At 30.9% G+C, this 20,683-nt stretch overlaps 1 protein-coding gene across 6 annotated transcripts in view; it reads right to left on the reverse strand.

Moving 5' to 3' along the window:
* The window catches only part of LOC122506549, an 88,139-nt gene that overhangs the window by 9,065 nt on the left and 58,391 nt on the right, over positions 1 to 20,683 (reverse strand). For all 6 annotated transcript variants that reach the window (XM_043618799.1, XM_043618800.1, XM_043618798.1 and 3 more), the window contains exons 5-9: positions 9,955 to 10,212; positions 6,851 to 7,011; positions 5,363 to 5,603; positions 4,290 to 4,402; positions 51 to 188 (exon numbers count right to left, since the gene is read on the reverse strand). In XM_043618799.1, coding sequence (XP_043474734.1) covers positions 51 to 188; positions 4,290 to 4,402; positions 5,363 to 5,603; positions 6,851 to 7,011; positions 9,955 to 10,212 — 911 coding nt within the window. The remainder of the gene's footprint in view (positions 1 to 50; positions 189 to 4,289; positions 4,403 to 5,362; positions 5,604 to 6,850; positions 7,012 to 9,954; positions 10,213 to 20,683) is intronic.

The raw sequence follows: 20,683 nt of genomic DNA on the forward strand, positions 1-20,683 counted from the left end.
TTATAAGAGAACTAAATAAAATGTAATAAAAATATTTAATTATAACTCACCCTTATAATACGATGATCTCGTACAAGTTTTCGGACACAATTGAAAACAAATGTGAAGCAAAGGCCAAATACAATTAGAGAGAAAACAACGAGAATGATGATGATGTGCTCAGATTCAATCAATGATTCAGCTCCTGGCTGAAACAAACATTAAACATTTTTGATAATATTAATTTTAAGCAATTGAAGTATGTAATTGTATTTTTCATATTCTTGTAATTACTAGAATAAGTAGTTACACTAATAATTTATTATCAAAAAGTAATAATACTGTTGATTATTTCAGACTTGAAGTCTTGTTTCTATTTATTTTTTTAGAGAATATTTTAGAAAATTTTAATGTATAACAGTTGTCTACAACAACAAAATCAGGTAATTTATGACTGACGTAAAACAACCACAAATTTTCCACTATGACCTCATGACAAAACCCAGTTGACCTGCAACCAGCCACTACTTAATAAGTTTGAAAATGTACCACATATGTTAATACTACAAATTGGCTTTACTTAAAAATATAATATGTAATTAATTATTAATATCCAGGTTAGTACCTCAGAAATAAAAGATTAAAAATTAGTATTGAGATTTAAAAAAAAATATAATAAATTCTATAAAAAAATTTGGAGTCCTTTTTAACTAATCTTGAAATTGACGATGGCTCAAAAAATTCTCTAAGAGGAAAAGCTTTCTAACCTTTTGACAAATAACTTGACTAATAAACCTAATAAGAGAGAGATCAGGGATTTTTAAATACTTAAACGAAAGTGAATTTTTTGATAAGAGATATCATCCAAATCAATTGATCTTGTCTGACTCTGTGTTGGCTAAAGCGTATGGACTTCCAAAAATACAGAAGGAAAATTTTTCCTTGATCAATCATCATGTGCATCATGGATATTTTCGGTAAACCTTGTCGTGGTGGCGGGGCTTTTCACTAAAGGACAACCAAACAGCAAGAAAAAATGAATTATTCAATATACCCCAAGAAGGTACCCCAAGTTCATCATTAACGACCATGTCCATCAGTGCCGCGGGTAGTCGTAGAAAGATTAGATCCATAGATCATCATAGGAGGAATAAGAAATAGAAATAGAAAGTCTTATCACTATAAGAATATTAACCGAACTAAAAGTAAAGCTTGGCGGACAAATAAATTTCCTTTTCAACGTGAAAAATATCAATTTCAAAATCAGATAAAAGTATAGTGAAACTCTTAAGAAAAGAATTTTCCGGAGTTACTTTATAAAACTATCCTAAGGTCCCTTTTCTTTCACTATTATTCTCTTATACTCCCTTTTCTTTTTGTAACGTATCGTCTGATATTATGTGAGCAATAGCCTATAACATACACTCATACTTCATGTATTTGCTCTTTTTCTCCTACCTTATACCTCTATTATCAGCTAACTCTAGCACCGTAAACGGATTCCTAGCATTTCCAGCATCCTGGTCTTAGAGTTGTTTTATCACCTCATGAATCGCCTTTCATCAAGAAGCTTTGTGTTAAGGGCATGTATCAAACTGTGACATCTTGAATTACTGACATAGTCTCTTTTATATCCTTTGTAATGGACAACTTTATTATTAAAAAAGATGATGATATTGTAGAGATGAAATTTCATAAAACAATAGAATTACACTCCAGTGTATGTAATTTAATTTCCTTTTTGTTATAAAAGAAAATTTTTAAATTGTACCCTTTTTTGTTATCATCGCTTTTATTTTCTTTTCTAAAAATGGAAAACTTTTTTTATGTATATATATATATATATATGCTGACACATCATGTCTATAAATAAGGTGGAAACCCATATGCAATATCTATAATGTAAGTAAACACCACGTTCTCGTGCTTCACATTTATCACTCTCCTCAGGACATGTTACGAAAGTAAAAAAATATATCTTTTTGATAAACAGGTTGAACCAGGTGACTAATAGATAATTTTAAATTTGTTTCAAAAATTATTAAATTAAGAAAAAATATCACATGGTAAAAGTAAATTTAAATAATTTTTCCCCTCCCCTATAAATACAACAATAGGAAGAGTCATAAATTTGTTTTCGCATTTAAAAAAAAAGAGAAGTAATCGGTAACAATAACTTTTTGCGATACCTAGCTTTTCAAGAAGGATAAAATATATACTTTGTAGGAAAGGATCGATTTACGCTTACATTGATCGTCTATTCACAAGGCTATAAAGAAGACGTTCATCCATAGAGAAAATATAAATTCAAATAAAATATGAAAAATAGTTTTAAACTCAAATTTATTAAAACACGAGTTTTAATAAAGTGTGAAAATTTAAAAGCAGAAAATAAAATTAGTTTGTAAAATTGTAAGATAAAATTTATTTTTACGGTAAATAGTACCCCAAAAGTACTAGATTTGATTTAAACAATAAAAAAGTCATTAAGAACATTTGGTTACATGTAAATAAAATAACAAGTATAACCGATTTGTCAGTGTAAAAGTCTCTTTGTTCAATTGCAATTAAAATGTACTTCTATTTAAATCTAAAATGTCAAATTTAAACGTTCGAAAGCAATATAAAGCACATTGACATTTTACGATAAATTTAGAGCTCGATTCTAAAAGCACTTTTCTGGTTTGTCGATGTCAAAAATTTTTTCACTTAATGGACCATTGTTTTTTAAACCATTTGTTCTAGTTTGGCCTGTGTAGAAAGATAAATCATTTTTTTTTTCAAATTTTCAACCTATTCTTTGGAAAAACATAGTTTTTTTTGCAAAATAATACAAAATCTGTTTGATGATAAAAAATATTTATAAAGAGAGGTAAGGAATTTTATTTTTTAAATTTTCAATTCGGATATAGTGAAAGAGTTTGAAATTCAAATAGAATCAACTGAGGCAAACGTATCACTTTGAGAGAACACAGTAAACATTACAAGTTCTATTTACTGTATCAATGTAACGAAGCATGACTTCTCTAATTAATATTTAATTATGCTAATGAGCAGTACTAAAGTCAAAACAAATGTCAGTGATTCTGAATTCCTTTCTTATTGTAGATTACATTAACAGTTATTGTTTTGTTTTGCCTACTAAATTCTAGTCATGAACAATATTTCAAAAATTCAATTTTAAAAACATTACCCCACACTAAATATTAAAAGAAATATTTCCTTTTGACAAATTCATAAAATAATTTCACTTTGTCTTTTATTTGCAAAATTCATTTTCATTATCTGTCAAAATTAATAATCAATCATCGAGAATTTTCCTCGGTGAATTGAAAACGTTCCAATCATATTTTTCTATTAAAAATAAATTTATTCCCCTTTGGCCTACTTTACTCGTTGAAACTGGAAAAAAAAATTCGAAGCGTTTCTAATAGAAAAGCCTCTCACACAAAATGAGGAGGGAAAAAATAAGAGTCTCGACATTGGCCAAAAGGAGGTGCTTCGATTGCAAGAAATGGACCAATAAAAGTTTATAAATTGTTATTCAAATCGAAGCGGGCAAAAATATAGACAGAGGTATGAGAGCCATCATGTGCAATACTGGGAACATTATTTTCAGTTAGATTAATACCCCACCGCGGCCATCGCGTTGTTCGGTACCTTGTTCTGGTCGTATGCCAAAAACGTAGTATTGTTCATCCCGGAACCGGAAACACACCCACCCATCCTCTGGCGGTTACCTTTAAATTTCTAGGAAAACCCTTTAAATCGACTTGGATATCGCCACTGTGGAGGTGGATCTCTCTCTTACCTCCCATGGCGAGAATTTATTAACATTTCCAGAATAATTTCACCGAATGTTTTCAATTATTTATTTGCTACATTATTTATCTTAGTATACAATTTAAAGTCCTTTGAATTTAATTTAAACCGAAATCAGATTCGTAATCAACGGCCAAAAAAAGACCCCTGATTAATAAGTTTGAAGCAAATTGAATCAATTTTATAAAAATTGTCCGCCATATTGGATCCACCATTTTGAAATTTTAAAATCTGACATCAGATTCGTAATCAGCAGCCCCAAAAACCCCCGAGTAGGAAGTTTGAAGCAAATTCGATCACTTTTTTAAAACCTGTCCGCCATATTGGATCCGCCATTTTGAATTTTTGAAAACTAACATCAAATTCGTAATCAGCGACCCCTAAAACCCCCGAGTAATAAGTTTAAAGCAAATTCGATCAATTTTGTAAAACCTGTCCGCCATATTGGATCCGCCATTTTGAATTTTTAAAAACTGATATAAGCTTACTTTACAAAGGTCCACTTCCTCGTCGTACCCAAAGCGGCAATTGATTCTATTATTGCACTTCAATTTGAGGTCAATGCATCCATCCTCGCAATCAAATTCATCGTCATTGCAACCTGTAATCAAATAAAATTTCCATTAGTACAAAGTTGAAAAAAGTATTGAAATGCATACAAAATTATAAGCACAGCTTTGTTTTTAACAATTTTTAAAATTGTTACAATAGTTTATCTAAAATTCCTTTACTGCAATTTTTTTTAAAGTTTCCAGAGAAAAACAATTGATCAGCGTTTATTCTAAATTAACAAATAAAATATTAGCGTGAAATCCTTAAAATGACGATCTTTCTTCCGCTATATCTAGATCCATTAGCCCTGTGCGTGGTTATTCTGAATGTACTCAAAGCTCATTCTCGATGCAAGCAAGTGATCGGGCATTAATATGGTATTTGAATCCTTTATCGAACGATTATCCTCAATGGAATTGCAGCTTTAAGCTGATTATTGATAGTTGGGAATTGAACCAAACTATAATTATTTGAAACTCACTTTGAAACACCATAACGCACAACCTTCTGTATACATCATACTTGATAGAATTGTAATCACTATCTTGCATTCCATTTATTTTGTTCTAGCTAATTTCTAACGTTATCTAAAAACTTTCTTTAAAATTAACTAATTCTTGTTCATGTTATCCTAGAATTAAAAAAATCCTACTTTCATTCTCAACTAGGTAATGCATTCTTTGCATAATCAAGAAGTCTGCATTTGAATGGTTAATGCTCTTCTCTTTTTTTTAGATGTATCATTAATTTTAGAAGAACAATGCAAGCTACCAACTTCTTTGAGACTCTCCAGGATTATACTCTTCAGAGTTTAAAAATTTCCCTTAAACAGAATTTCCTCTTGCTTTTGAAATGCAGATTAATAGAAAAATTTACATATCAAAAATTCGTTTCTTAAAAATTCCCCATAATTGGAATCCACATTTTTATTTTTCAATCCGAGTTGTATTTAAAATATTAAGATTAAATATTTATCGATTTTGTTTAAACACGGTGTATCATTTCTTACCTCCAGTTCCTTTATCTCGAACTGCTGTCATAATCGCTCTAAAGGAACTATTTATTGCTTTAGGTTCGGTGTAAAAATGAACATAAGCTACATTGTTCTTTGTTGTTACTAGGTCAGCAATACTCCCACAGAAATTCCTCAATCTCGATGGAATGTCCGGATGATCCTCGAATATGTCCACGTAATTAGCATCACATTCATTTGGTTTGTTCAAATCAAAACCCGGAAATGACATTTGTATCTGTAACAAAAAATAATTTACGATAAAGCATTTGACAGGGGAAACAAATTTAAAATTGTTTATTTAAAAACAAATTCCTTTAGAATCATTAACTTTAAAATTGTTTTTATCATCAGGTAATTTCGAATGATGATAATCGATAAAGGTAAAAATGATAGCTCGACAAACAAAATTCTAAAAGAATTTAAAAGTATCAAAACAGATCCAGCTTATGTAAAAGAACTGGGGAATCTTTCGATGCCAAACGATAAAACCGTGATGCAGCAGAAGGAGATTGAGAGAGTGAGGGAACAACTAGAAGCACTTAGATTAGATAAAGAATCGAATAAGTCAATGGTGTACCGCCGTCGAATTCCTACTATAATTAAAACACCTTCATTGACCAATTTTAAAGGGAATACTTTAAAAATTCTCAAAAAGTTGAATGACAATGATTATGTTCTAATGTCTCTTGACGTACAATCATTATTTACTAAAGTTCCTCTTAATTTAGTCATTGAAGGTCTTGAACGAAGATTTGCATCACTAACAAATTGTAAAATCATTGTCTAAAATTGAATAATGCACGAAATTTATTTTCAACAACGCGTTTTCAGTTTTTGATAAAAGATAATATAAACAAATTGATGGTACTCTAATGGGTTCTCCCCTCTGACCACTTTTCGCTGACATATTTGAACACGCGTATCAATGAACATAAAAACGATAAATCTGTGGTACGTGCACATCAACTAAATTTCAAACATGATTTCAATTGGAAAAATACCATTATACTTGATCGTGAACCAAATTATAAAAAACGCTTTACTTCAGAAATGATTCTACAATTAATAAGAAGGAAGATATTTTTCTTAACAATTCGTATTTACAATTAAGTAGATGATGGCTAACCTCTCAGCAAAAGATATTGGATCTTTTTCAGATTTATAAAAATATTTATCTAATTTACTATTGTTAGATAAATTTTAAATTCTTCGATATCGTGATTCGTTAGTCTTAAAAAAATTGAGACATGAAACTAATTTAGAATTATCCCCCTGTTATTCTATTCTTGATAGAAACAAATTCATTTGAAACAATAACACGAGGAAATGTACCCTAACATTCTGTAGCTTAAGTAAATTAGAAAAGTTTAGGTTCAGGATAATAAATTTAAGGTATAATTTGTTTGGAAGAGAATTTTAGAAGTTTGAAACTGTTAGAAAAGTAATGATAGAGCAAACATAAAATTATTCTAGAGTCATTACCCTCATTCCCTTCTTCACCACAATCTCCCAAATACAATCTAGAGGTAGCCCATCCTTCTGCGCAGCCTTTTTACGATCCTCGACATCTTGACTAGTGATCTCATATTCCAACATTTCCGTTACGTTTCGTGTGCATGGTTCCGGTTCACGTGGTACTCCATCTGTGAATCACATCTATTACAGTAACATACTTTTTTTCAAACATCCGTTTAAAATACTATTATTAGACGAATGGTTCGATATAAAATGTGCCCAAACATTAAAACTGCGATGTCTGTTCACATAGAAAATTTTTTTATATAAAAATAGTTATAATATTAAATTATTTATAGGAAAATAAATTCAGAAAGTGCTTTCTGGCACTTATAATCCAAATTGACTCCGGGTTATTCAAGAGTTCTACAATGATGAATTTATAACTGTTGATCAACTGTCAAAGCAAAGCAGAAAACCATTTTGAATAGAAGACGATGTAATCGAATATTTAGACAGTTATTGATTATCATTGTAATATAGTATTATTTGTATTTAGAAAATGAAAATCAATCCATCGGGTTATGAAAAACAATATTGTTCATGATACGAGAGAATCATTTTCTCAATTATTAATTGTAACATTGATTTTAAACCATCACGTTTCAAAAAACATTTTCGTTTCGCTGAATGCACATCCTCAATATTTGATATAAAGGATAATAATATTCGAATCTAATATTTACATTATATGGAACAGCGGACAAATCAAATCAACGGACAATCATTTTACATTGTAAAATATATATTTGAGAGAGATATAATCAAAGATATAATCCGTTGGTGGAAGAACCATGAGTGACAGGTCATCCCTGGAAGATCAGGCAACTTCTAGGCAGAAGAAGATTATTCAGGAAAATAGATATGCCACATGGGCTAACTGTAAGGCTCATGATTTTTTCCCTAGGGACCTGAGACAGTTTACTTATTTGGTCTCGAAAAAGATCTCTCCAATGGGTCCTAGAATGTGAAATGATATTTACTGTTACCGGATGAGATTACTCATCCAGAAATTGGAATATTTTATATAATTAAATATCCCACAATTCGAATTTAAAACATTTTGCCAGAGATATGTTTTAGGGAACTTTCTCGTCGCCATTTAGGTGATGTTTACAAATATAAGCACTTCTGCAACAGTTTGAAAATTAACCGAGCTTATAATGTAATTATTTGAACTTTAAGAGAATTTCACTTAGGGTCCTGGTTACCATGGACAAAGAACAGAGAGACAGTGGTCAAGCACGATGCAGGAACTGATGAAAATAGGTTAATTGCTATCCTGCTTCGGTCCCGTATATGGGTCATGCGCACTTTGGTTCGTCACTGCAACATGATTAGAGTCCCAAAATCTATAACTGGTAATTGCCTTATGTTGACAGGATAATCATAAATGACAGATAATTTCCTCCAGTTGACCGGATAAGTGTAATTCCTTCTCAGATTGTGATATTTAAGAAACATATGCAGAACCTCCGCATGGTCCCCGCTGGTAGTGCACAATGACTGTCCCAGCTAATCACTCGGGACAAGTACGACTGCAACTAACTGCTTCTCCATTTCATCGGTCACCAATTTTCTTGCATTCCGAACAACGTCTATCTTTCAAAGGCATGAAATTTAATGCTTTCGAAAGCTATACCATGTCAGCTAGTATCCTAATTTCTCTTAGATAATCCTTGCGGAAGAACGCAAACATCCCTGTTGATTGTTGGGAGCAAGGGGATCTTTAAATTTTGAAACAATGTCTCTTTAAATTTAAACAAAAGCATTCTTTCTATTCATATCAATCATTTAATTTGTTAGTGATAGCTACCAAATACTTGCACATAAAGTGATTCTCTAATTTATTCCACAGTATTACAGAATATTACAGATTACAAAGTGAAGAAAACGTGTTTTTTTTCTTAAATATTCTTCATCATTCTTAATAATATTCTTAATATATGGCGTGATAAAAAGTGAAAAGCGACAAAACAATAAAAAAATATATATAAAATATCATAGGTGATCAGAAGTGAAAAAAGTTTTGTGATTAAAATAAAGATAAGGAGGATATAGGTAAGTTTTTAAAAATTATGTAAAATACTACTTTTTAGTGATAGAAATAATTTTTTCTTTTTGTAAGTAATTGCAATTAATAAATAATAATCTTTCCCGTCTAAGTCACTAAAACATAATCTATTCATTTAGCAATTAAACTTATAAAGAAATTTAAGTAACTTTCTAGAATTAGTTAAAAAATTCTTGAGTTTGCCTTGTTTAATTAAAATATTAAAATTAATATAATTTCTGAAAAGCTATAATAAATTGATGGAAAAAATCTGTAGTGTTTTTACTTTAATTTACATATTATGAACACAATTAGTGAAATAATCTTGCATAATTGTTGTGATCTTAAATTAAGGTTTTCTTTTGTCTCAAATGATTAGGAGTAGACGCACGGTTCTGGTATAATTAAGTTTCAATTAATTATCAAAATTTGTTCTCGTATTAGCTTTTTTGAAAGTTTTAATAATCGAAATTGTCTGCTCGCAAGTTGTATTGAAATCTAATAAAGTTTTGGTAAACAGGGTATTAAACTAAGCTGAGTCAAAGTGGTATTTCGTGTATTCACGAGTGGTTCTATAGCCGATGACTATGAATTAATTTCGGTCTCTTGCCGCGTAAGCATAGTGCGTTCCTCGAGGCTGGCTATCCGTTCCCAAGGTGTCTCGTAATTCCGTTGCATGTCGAGCAGGAAACCGCGATATTCACGACCACCAGATACTCCTACATCCCCGAGACGTTTACAGAGTTAGTCTCATTATGCAGTTTCCGTTTACGCGTTGCGACTTATCGGTGCGTGAAAGGATCTCGAATATGCATTATGTGAATATATAATACGTCAAAATGTATAATATATTACTAGACACAATTCAATAGAGAGAATTATTCTCAATTTTTATATTTCCATTTATACCTAAAGGAGTAAAAATTAATTTCCTGACTCTCGAGATATCGCAAACGAATTGTGAATCTAATTTTTCCATCTGAGTGATGAACGGTATAAATACAATAAAGTTATTTACCAGTCGGTCGAGGAACTGTTGTCCAAATTGCACGAAAACCTCGATATTCAATAGACTCGTCGCTGACAAAACTAAGCCATAGATATCTCGTCTTGGATGTTATTTCTTCTGGGAATTTCTTTCCACAAAATTTTCCCAAACGATTTGAATAACCATGTTGACCATCACGTACTTCTAAATAATCATGCTTGCAGTCATCAGATCTTTCAATTTCAAAATAATCCCGAAAGTCCAACTTGATTAGCATCCCTGGAGGAGCTGAAAAAAAAATTACAATTTATTATTAGTCTACATAAAATTTTAATCTTTCTAAACAATAGTGAAGAAAGTACGATATTTTTTCCAAAAAACAACATTCATTTTCGAAGATGAATATCTGCCTGAAGTCAAACACGACAGCAGAATAAGCAAAAGCTGTGCCCAGTTGAATAAATTTCGTTTAGTCGTACGCAGGCAGAAAACAAAACCGATCGATGGCAATTTCTTTCCCTGCATCTGACTACGCTAAATTTATTTCACTAGGTATATTTTTTTTATATAATTTCATATAAATCTTCCGATGGAAAATGTTTATTCCAAAAAAAATATAAAAGCAATCAGCCTGGACCTTTGATTTCTGTAAAATATTTTTGGAACGCGTTATTTTGCTGTGTACAAGATTAATTTTATTAATAATATAATTTATTTCAACAGAAAGTAAACATTTATTATTATAGAAAAATTGGGTCCATAACCTCAATTGTCAAAATTTGATCAACAAAAATAAATGAAAACAAGTAAAATAATACCAATAAACAATTAAATATTTAATTGCTCAAGGTATAAACATAGATAACATTTTTTTTACATGAAAAAATTTCATATTACTTAAATCTACTTTGCTTTTCGGACTGAAGTTACAAACGTAACAACACAGTTAATTTTCTATTACCATGATAAAGAATTCCGTTTCTTTTTTTTTGTTAATAAAAACACTATTTCGAAAACTGACATTGGAAAAGGTAAAAGCAACTTCATTTTCCCTGCACGTAGAAAGTTTATCTAAGAATTATTCAGTGAAGACCGATCGTTAAGATTCACTTTACCCTCAACTTCATAGCATCATATATTACATAATCTATTTAACACAGAAAAGAAAGTCAGAAAGAAAAAATAAAAATTTTCTTCTCCAGATTGAACCATAAAGTTATACCAATGAACTTTAATTCAAAAAGAAACCTTTTATGTGAAAAAAAAATTTCACATAATTTCTTCATCCTACCGTGTAACGCAAAAAATTATTTTTAAAACCCATTTAAAGCAGTAAAATGATTTCAAAGAGTTTTCCCAACTATTTAAATTCTCTTTTCTAGTTCTAACATAATTATCGAAAAATTTGCTGTGGTTTTTTTTATAAACTCTTCTGAATGAGCGTAGAAAATATCAAAAGAAATAAAGTATAATAAATTTACCATGTTAAAATTGAAGAGTCTTGAACTAAAATCATATGTTTCTCTGAAAAAAACCCATAAAATTTGAGAGAAAATTTGTTTTTAATATACAAGCAAAGAAAAAGTGCGGATTAATTTATTTAGCGTAATCGGTTTATAAAAAGGTAGGTAATCTACAAGCCACATAAAAATCTGGTGGGATCTGTTTTTATTTCTCCGTTTCTCTCTACAAAACATATTTTTTTAAATTTTGAATTTTTTAAAACCACTTTTTAGTTTCTTCTTTAAAATTTCTATTTTTCTTTAGAGAAAGCGAAAAAAATTGATAGTACGAATCTGAACTGTCTAAAAGTGAAAAAAAAATAATAAGAGTAGAAAAACAAGATATGATACAGAAATGGGTTAAAAAGAAAATTGAGGGAACCTTGGAGGCAATGAAAAGTATGCAAAAGAAATATGTAAACTAATCTTTTTTCAATTGTAGCACCTGCAGCGTTCCCATGAAAATACTGTTTCCCTTAAAATGTTTAAATACGAATTATAATATTTAATAACTTATTTTTCAGTTTCTTTGATGGATTAGACACTGAGGAGGGTTGTCAAACACTTGAAAAATTTTAAAACTGTTTATTTATAAAAGTAAATACTATAACAATTTTTTTTTAAATTAACGCTTTAACGTCTGATTTCTTTAAGGTAACGTAGATTTCATCATTCTTTAGAATTAGTTTTTTATTTTTAAAAACTGATCTTGAATTCGTAATCAGCAACCCTGAAAATCCCCGAGTTGTAATTTTCAGGCCATAAACTCGAATTTTTGGATTTCCGTCCGCCATATTAGATCCGCCATTTTGTATTTTGGAAAACAGCTCGGATTCGTAATTAGACCCACAAACCCGCAGAATAAAAAATATTTTAATTTATAACTTTATGAATGTTTTAAAGCAGAGTGGCTTCGATCGAAACCAATTTTTGTAATTAAACATCAAGATATGTACTTTTAGGTAATAAGTAATATTATCAAAAAATGTTAATTTGATTATTTACTTGAACAAAGTTCTTAATTTAGAAAAGCAGTAGAAAGTATAGGTTTAACTAACATTGGAACGGGGGAAAAAATTAAAATGTTCCCTACCCATGACAATATGTACTGAAAGTTCCCAGTTGATCTTTCACTGGAAAATATTTCCCAGAAGCTCTATTCTCTGCAAATTCAAGTAACATTGTCTGCAATCCTGTGAGACTCATGCTAGTCCAAATTATGCTACTTTCTGGTAGACTATCGGTCTCGAAATGTGGTTTTCCTTCTAACGATTGCCACCCTACGTAGACATCTGTCCCGTAGCACATACAACCTTTATTTCACTCTCTCTCTTCCTCTCAGTTTCTTCATCTCTCTCTCTCTCTCTCCAACTTCTATACGATCCTTTCTCCTGGGTATAAACGAATTTTCCGTAGTTTCGAAGCAAACAGTAGGAAAACAACGAGTTCCTGTCGTGAGGGATTCTGTCTATAGACATTTTAGACATTAAACTTCGCTTAGACCACGAAAATTAGAAGTTTTATTTTTCTTTTTGTAGAAATAATTTTATAATTAAATTAATTTTTTTTCATTCTGTATTTGATATTTGAATTAATGATTGAGGGAATTCGATGTCTTATGTATTCTTCATAGTTCTGATTTTAATTGTAATGATAGCTATTTTTGTGGTCCCGGAATTAAGTTCAATGGAGACAGGATGCACCATTCTGATCATTGAAAACTGCCAATTGTCTAGGATGACACATAGAATGTTGTATCTAGGAGAAGCTTCTCGGTAGTTACAAGATTTCCCTGTAAGGGAGAGTTTTCGGTTCTCCGGGCAGGGAACCTCCTAAAACCAGGAATACCGTCATCATCAACAGAATTACTGTCATCATCATCAGGAATACCGTCATCATCATCATCAGGAATACCGTCATCATCATTAGGAACACCGGCATCATCATCAGGAAGATGAGGGTTAGCTTATCTTGCTCTTGAGACAGTGGGGGAAGCCCCCAGAAAATGTTTCCTATTCTACTCGACTCCCATAAGAGAAGCCTTTGAATACTTCGATGGTTTTTGGAACTTTAGGAAAGCGTAGGCTCGAGATGCTCCTCGTAGCCCGGCAGCAGGCGAACTGTCGAAATCTGCAGCCAGGCAGCTCTCAACGCGAACCTTGCTTAGCAGTGTGTGTACTATGTAACTGCTGACGCTCACGTTACCATACAATTAATTTAAGTGTTGTTATAGTTCTCTAATAAAGTTTATTACAAATTTAGTATTAACAAAGATATTTCGTTATTATATCCCTAGTATTTTTTTACTCCAACCCTTTTATGAAAAGCGTTAAGGAAATGAATTCGTCGTCGAAAGAAAAGTAAATTCAACGTCAAAAATAAATTTGAATTTGACGTCGGAGTGAAATCAAATTACGTAATTGCTACCAACGCTTTCAACTTCGCAGATGACTACAGCTGCGAGCTTTATTCCTCGCCTTACACGTACTGTAACTGTCACCTTACCACTTCTTTCCTTTTCAAATATTTCTCCCAATAATATGCTGAACGTATTATTCCTGGGTAAGGTAATTCAATTCGCCTATCTAAAGAGTTACATTTCCATTCACAATTTTTTTTGCCAAAACTCTTTTTTTAATAAACCGCAAATAAGAGTTTTTCAAATATAAATCTATGTCAGGGAAATTATTTCACATTACTGGTAATTAGAGAAACTTAATACTTAATATAAAATTCGTAATATTTTTTATGAATATTTGATTCTATAACTGATCATTATGTTCGTTCAAAGATAAAACAAATTCTCTTCCAATTTGTAACAGAAGTAACTACCTATGCTTCGTCTACATGAGTGGAATAGTAGAATCGAAAATAATTTGACAATCTAAATTAACAATAACTTAACAGCTGACGTATTTCAATTAAGGATTCGAAACTTCAGTACAGCAATGTCACCAGGTTATACCGGTGACCCAGAACTGCAGACAGATTTCCGCTCTCATGATTTCTACTCTAGTGATTCATAGTCGTTGGTGGTCTAGTCGATGAAACTACTGTTACATGGCCATCCCAACATACAATCGATTCAACATTGTGTTTGACAACCGAAACATTGACTACAACTAAACGGAAAGATTTATTTCTAATATGTTCTTCTAAAAGAACTTTTATATTTTTAAATCGTCCGCAAATAAAAGAAATCGGAAAAATTGTCAAACGTCGTCGATAAAAGTTTGGAAAATATAGATGTGAGCCTTGGGGTACACCTAAAAATATATTAGAAAATTCACATAAAATGGGTAGAAATAATATTGTTCGCTAGGTAACTGTAATTGCAGAATGAAAAAGGTTTATTTTTTCAATAATAATTTCCTTTTTCAAAAACGAAATGTAACAAAAGTCATTAAAGTTCTTCTTTAACAATAAAAAAAGAAAAAACGTAGTGAGCATAAAACACATTGAAATTGAAAAGTTCTATTGAATTACAGGAAAGGACATTTATGTCAGTGATTCACTTGGGACAGCATTAAATGGTTCTTTGATGGCCCTTTTACCTCCCCGAGTGGTTGATAACTTGATTTGCTGGCCCACTTTAGAACTTGGGGACCTCTTGTTCAACGTTCATCCTTTGAGTACAAATTCTAGTTTCTTCTCTCGCAAAAACCCTTTTAGAAAATTATCTTCATGTTTAATAATAACTACCGTTTGTCATCCTAGTGAAAACTTTAATATTTAAATATTCAGAAATTCAACCTCACGGCAACCACAAAGCCTGAGGATTTCTCTCAGAAACCGAAATTGTCGTATATATACCACGATCTATGATATAGTATATATGCTGGTTTAGAAACAAGGTGAGCGAAAACGGGAAGATGGAAACTTGTCGAAAACTGATTCTCCTACATCGTCATCATTGTCAATTCGAACTCGAATTAAAATTAAATATCAAAGAGAAATTTCATGTTAGAGGATATCAGAAATAATTTTTTTTTCTCTTTGTCAACAATGTCAAGAAAAAATAGAACATACATATGAAAGAAATAGATTTCTCCATTAAAAGTAAATTCAATGAGCCGTAATTGTTTAATGAACTCGGTCTCAGAAGTTGAAGTTAAGTTTAACCCTTTCTAGGGATCTCATTTAACACCCGGTCAACTGTGATCTCATTATCGACTTTATGAATGGTTGAACGCGTTAAAAGTATTCGCCGTCTAATGATGACAACTTATTAACCTTGTTATCAATCTCTCTCTCTCCCATAATGAATAATTAAAAAGTTCCTGTTCTTTCATTAGACACCATATCTATAGTTCATTTCTAAAGTATAAATGAAAGCGACCTCACCGAATAATCTCCTCATTACTCTGCTATATCTAATGGCTACAATATTTATAAAGATATTACTTTATCTACTTACATGAATAATTCAGTTTAATTTTTCCTACTTCGCATTTTATTATACTAAATAAATATTAATCTCACAAAATTTTCACCACTTTTTACTAAAATTGACATTCTGATTCAAATTACAGATTACAAATTGTAACTTATATTTTTAATCAGAAATGAAATTGTTATCGTTTCCTTGAATTGATGTATCATGTCACATCCTTGAATGCTGATTAATTGATATTTGCTTGACGTAATGGAACACAATTTACAGATTGGTTTCCTACTGTTTCACACATTTGACATTAACTGCAGTAATTAATCAAAGACAGTTAGGCAAATAAATGAATGACGATTTCAAACTCAAATGTAATTTCTAAAATTCTTAAATCCTAAAATCTTCGAAAAATATTCAACAGAAGAAAATAATCCAATAACCTTAATGGATATACCCTGTCTAATGACCCAAAGTTCTAATGAATATAATGTTTCATCAAGGTTATAGATTAATTATAATATTAAAGTAGAGAATAAGTTCAATTTCTCTCAGAGGACACCTTAATGACCACAACTCTTAACATATTGTACGAAACATTCTAATGACCTCAACAATTAAAATTTTAATATTGTGAAAAATTGCAAATTTCTCTCTAAATTATTAAATAATTTTGAAGAGTTTAAAAATATGTGACTGAAAATTTTACTTTAAAATGAAATGACTCAACCGAAAGGGAGAATTATAGAAATAATCCTGCACGTGATTACAAATTCCAGAGGGATAATCCGAGATATTCTAACATTTTATGAGAATTCCAGATGCCAAATGCATAATTTCTAGATCACGTATTCTTAACTAAATTAGTTCTAAAATGCTGAAAATTACAAAACGGTGACGTAAAGTTTGTTAACGAACTGCAGTATTTAAAACAGTTATATTTTATCATTTCAATTATCTCACTGTGATTAAACAAGTCAACAAAATATGATACAGTTTGCAATCACTAGTATTTTAACTTGTAATTTGTAAATTTTTGTTTACTCTTTTTTCGAATTTTGTAATCAATAAGTGAGGCATGTTTGGCTGGGATACACCTCCGCCTATTATACCCCAAACTACTTCCTTCAGCAAGTTAATTCAGAAGTACTTCAATGAACTTGAGAGAGGAGATTTAAGCGCAAAGTCAGGGAAGATACAGCTGTCTTGATAGGAGAGGATCCATTTCAAGCCCAACTTGTACTATGAAGATTCGCCGATTAATGGTAAAGCACACCCAGAGTTTGGAGAAGCATCTCTTGCAAACGTTTTCAATTTTATTTCTTCTTGAAGCTAAAAGAGACGCTCCACGATATAGTTTCCCAATTCAATTAAGGCAATTTGGTTGCAGACTGGTTTAATACAGAATGATAGTATAGTAGCTTCTATCACAGTTATCAATAAATCCTGAAAACCACAAGGTATTGCTTTTCGAGTAAGTTGTGCGGACGCAAACTCTCTCTTGGAATGATGGCGAGCTGCCAAAGTGACCAATAGGTCATCGTGGAAAGGTTAGATTTAAGCTGCATGCAAAGCATGCGCTGGTTTATAAAAGCAACAAGCACTTAGAAACGGCTCTTTGCGTTGTTGAAGAAAGCAGTTCACATCGAAAGGACAGATGAAAGAGTAACCATCAGAAGAAGGAATTTGAACGACCTGTCAAGAAAAAAAGTGAATGCAGCACGTGCTTTTAGAAAAATTTTCAGAATGATTGCAGACAGAAGAGGAATAGTGGAATCCTGGTTCCCGTGTAGAAATTTCGCTGGGGCCCTGATCAGGGCCGGATAGGGCCGACCTATTAGGGAATGAAACGCCGCGCCCGATGTGGCCCTGATCAGGAAATCCACATTTTCTTGTCGCCCCGATCTGGCCCTGATCGGGCGCGGCGTTTCATTCCTTACTATGGCCCTAGTAGGGCAATTTCTACACGGGTTACAATCATTTTTTAACAAATGTAAAAGTTAGCAGCAGATTCCAATAACTGATCTCCTAATTAGATTTTAGACTATTGTTAGGCATCAATATATTTGTGACAGTCAGCAGCCATCCTTTATTCATGATAGACGATCCAAGATGTAACAATTTAATTCTCAAGTTTATTTAAAAAAAGGTTTTTGTAATTTACCCAATCGAATAATTAGAATTTAGATGTCAGAATATTGTTAGATGTCAATAGATTTGTGACAGTCAGCAGCTATCCTTTATTCAAGATTAGCGATGGAAGATCCAAGATGGAACAACCTAATTCTCAAGTTTATTTAGAAAAAAAATTTGTAATTTATACAATCGAATAATTAGAAAAGGGGTAATGGTCGTCCGGTGTGATTTAAGACTTTATATTATTTCCTCATGCCAGTTGCTAACTTAAGATTTCATCATCAGAATGTTGTGAACAAAAAAAGTCAAAAGCCTCAGCCAATAAATCAGATCTTAAATTTCAAAAAGCAATTAAAAAACAAGTTAATCAAAGAAATGTAATTCGAATCTTTAAATATGGTTTTCCATTTCGTTCTATTTCAGTTGGTGAAATTATATTGATCCACCCAGTGGTGGTTTTTATCAGAATGCTGTAATTCACGCTCGAGGCTATGCTATTTTCTTGGGGTTCTAAAGTCTTTCACCTCTCCTTGGTCTTCTAACACCTATAGCAGCAGAAAAGGAGAAGAGTATCGTTCATATTTTACTTTCAAGATAAAAGAGTTGAATTCTCCTTTCTCTCTATCATACAATTTTTTTAAATTATTAAAAAAATATATTTCTTTAGTCAAAAAATTTAATAACTTAATTATAATAAAGGGTTTTCTTTCAGTCTTATGTATCGACAGTCGAATTCTTTCAAAAAGTTTGTAAAATTCACACGTCTACCCACTAAATTTGGATCTCAATTATCGTCGTTGAATCGATATTCCGGATAGACATTATCTCAACGTTCCATAGGGCACGTACAATCGTTACAATTTTACTACTTCTCACCAAAACGTGAATTTCCTTTTTAATAAAAAATAAAGAATAAAAATTATCATGTAAACATTAATGAATAATTAAATACTACTAAACAATTAAATTCAATAATTAACTCTATTTTACAGAGCGAGAATTGAGTTTCTGATTTGGGAAATCAGTTTATAGGTAAATTATCCGTTGCTGTAATGATAATGCGAAATGAAGGCTTTGTTAGACCTATTCTCAATAATTCATTACAGTATATATGCTAACAATCTCTATTTGAATTAATTGCTATAATTAGAAACACCTAAAGTAAAAACAATTTTTTAGAATAGTTTTACAAACCTATCGATATAATTCTCCAAATCTTCATTTGTCGAGAATGTTCTAAAATTCAGTGAGAAAAAATATGAAATAGTTTGAAATTCAAAATAAAAATTTTATTTGAACAAAATATATTTACAGCCACTTCTGTTCTGGTATCAATTGATAAAGTTAAATTCACTAGAAACCACATATTCCAAACCCTAGACGTTACTGTCAAACAAAGTCCCACTTAAACATTTGTAAAGTCAATTCAAGTTCGAGATGACCTGTTACGAACTTCCATATCACTACATACAGAAATCTTGGTAGCCAGGAAAATCTCCCAGTTTGTCTGACGTATAACCCTGTTATTCATGAATTCAAGACACGTGTCTTCCCCTGAACAATACTTGAGGTTTGACCAACGATTTCCAATGGCATATATTACTACAATATATCTCACAACCTTTTCCAACAACGTTGAGATCAAGATATTTTTCTTGAAATTGCACACAATATTTTCAAATATTACAACTCTGGCTATTCAACTTAAAACACTTTCAAAAAATGACAAAAATTTAAAAAAAATTACTAATAGTTTAATAACTATTAAATTAAACAATTATACATTTAATAATAATTAAAATATTTTTCATCTAATATCAATATCCATGTTAAAATTACTTATTTGTAATGTTGATTCTCTGCTTTGAAAATTTAATTTTAAATACTTCGTATATACTTTGAATCAAAAGGTTAGATGTGGAATAATCTACTTCAAAGGCTATTGTAATATTGCAGCATCAAAAGTGAGTTAGTATAACAATGCTGGTTATAAACGTACAACTAGCTCTTACAGTTAACAAATAAGTAACATGATTTCAACCCTGTAATCACTTTTGCAACCCTTAGTAATCGATTTGAAACATCAATAATCCTTAATATTCAACCATTCAAATGGAATTTCCTACCTGAAGACTATTTACTGTTAAATATCATGTTCACTAGTATTATTAAATTTTCTGACAAAAAATACTATTCTAATATTTTAATATACATTCAAAATTTATTTTATTTATTTATTAATTTGTAATTTAAAATCTAAAACACATTCAGAGAACATGAAAACTTAGGAGGGACTTTTTTCTACAACGACAAACAACATTATTAATAATTCAACTATAGTGAAAGTAATGATATTCTCATTTGTATCTCTAGAGCAATAAAAGTTGCACCAATTGTGTGTATCCGGGAGAAGTACTCGAAATTAACTTTTAAATGAGAAACTTTGTACAAAACATGAAACTTAAACTTTTACAATTTTGGAACACTATCACCATTATAATAAAGATAAAAAAGAATTTTTGATATTCTGATATCAAATTATGCCAGTGAAAATGTATTCAAAGTACAAACACTCCCAACCACACATAATTGTTGTTTTAGATTATAAATTAATATTTATCTGTATTACAAATTCATTACATTTAGATAATTGAAATGTGGATTTTTGTTTTAATTTTTATTCTCCCAGATACGAATAATGGATAATTTTCCTGATTAGCATTTATGAAACGATCCC

Source organism: Leptopilina heterotoma, unplaced genomic scaffold (assembly GCF_015476425.1).
Source record: "Leptopilina heterotoma isolate Lh14 unplaced genomic scaffold, ASM1547642v1 Lhet_42, whole genome shotgun sequence".
NCBI classification, from domain to species: Eukaryota; Metazoa; Arthropoda; class Insecta; order Hymenoptera; family Figitidae; genus Leptopilina; species Leptopilina heterotoma.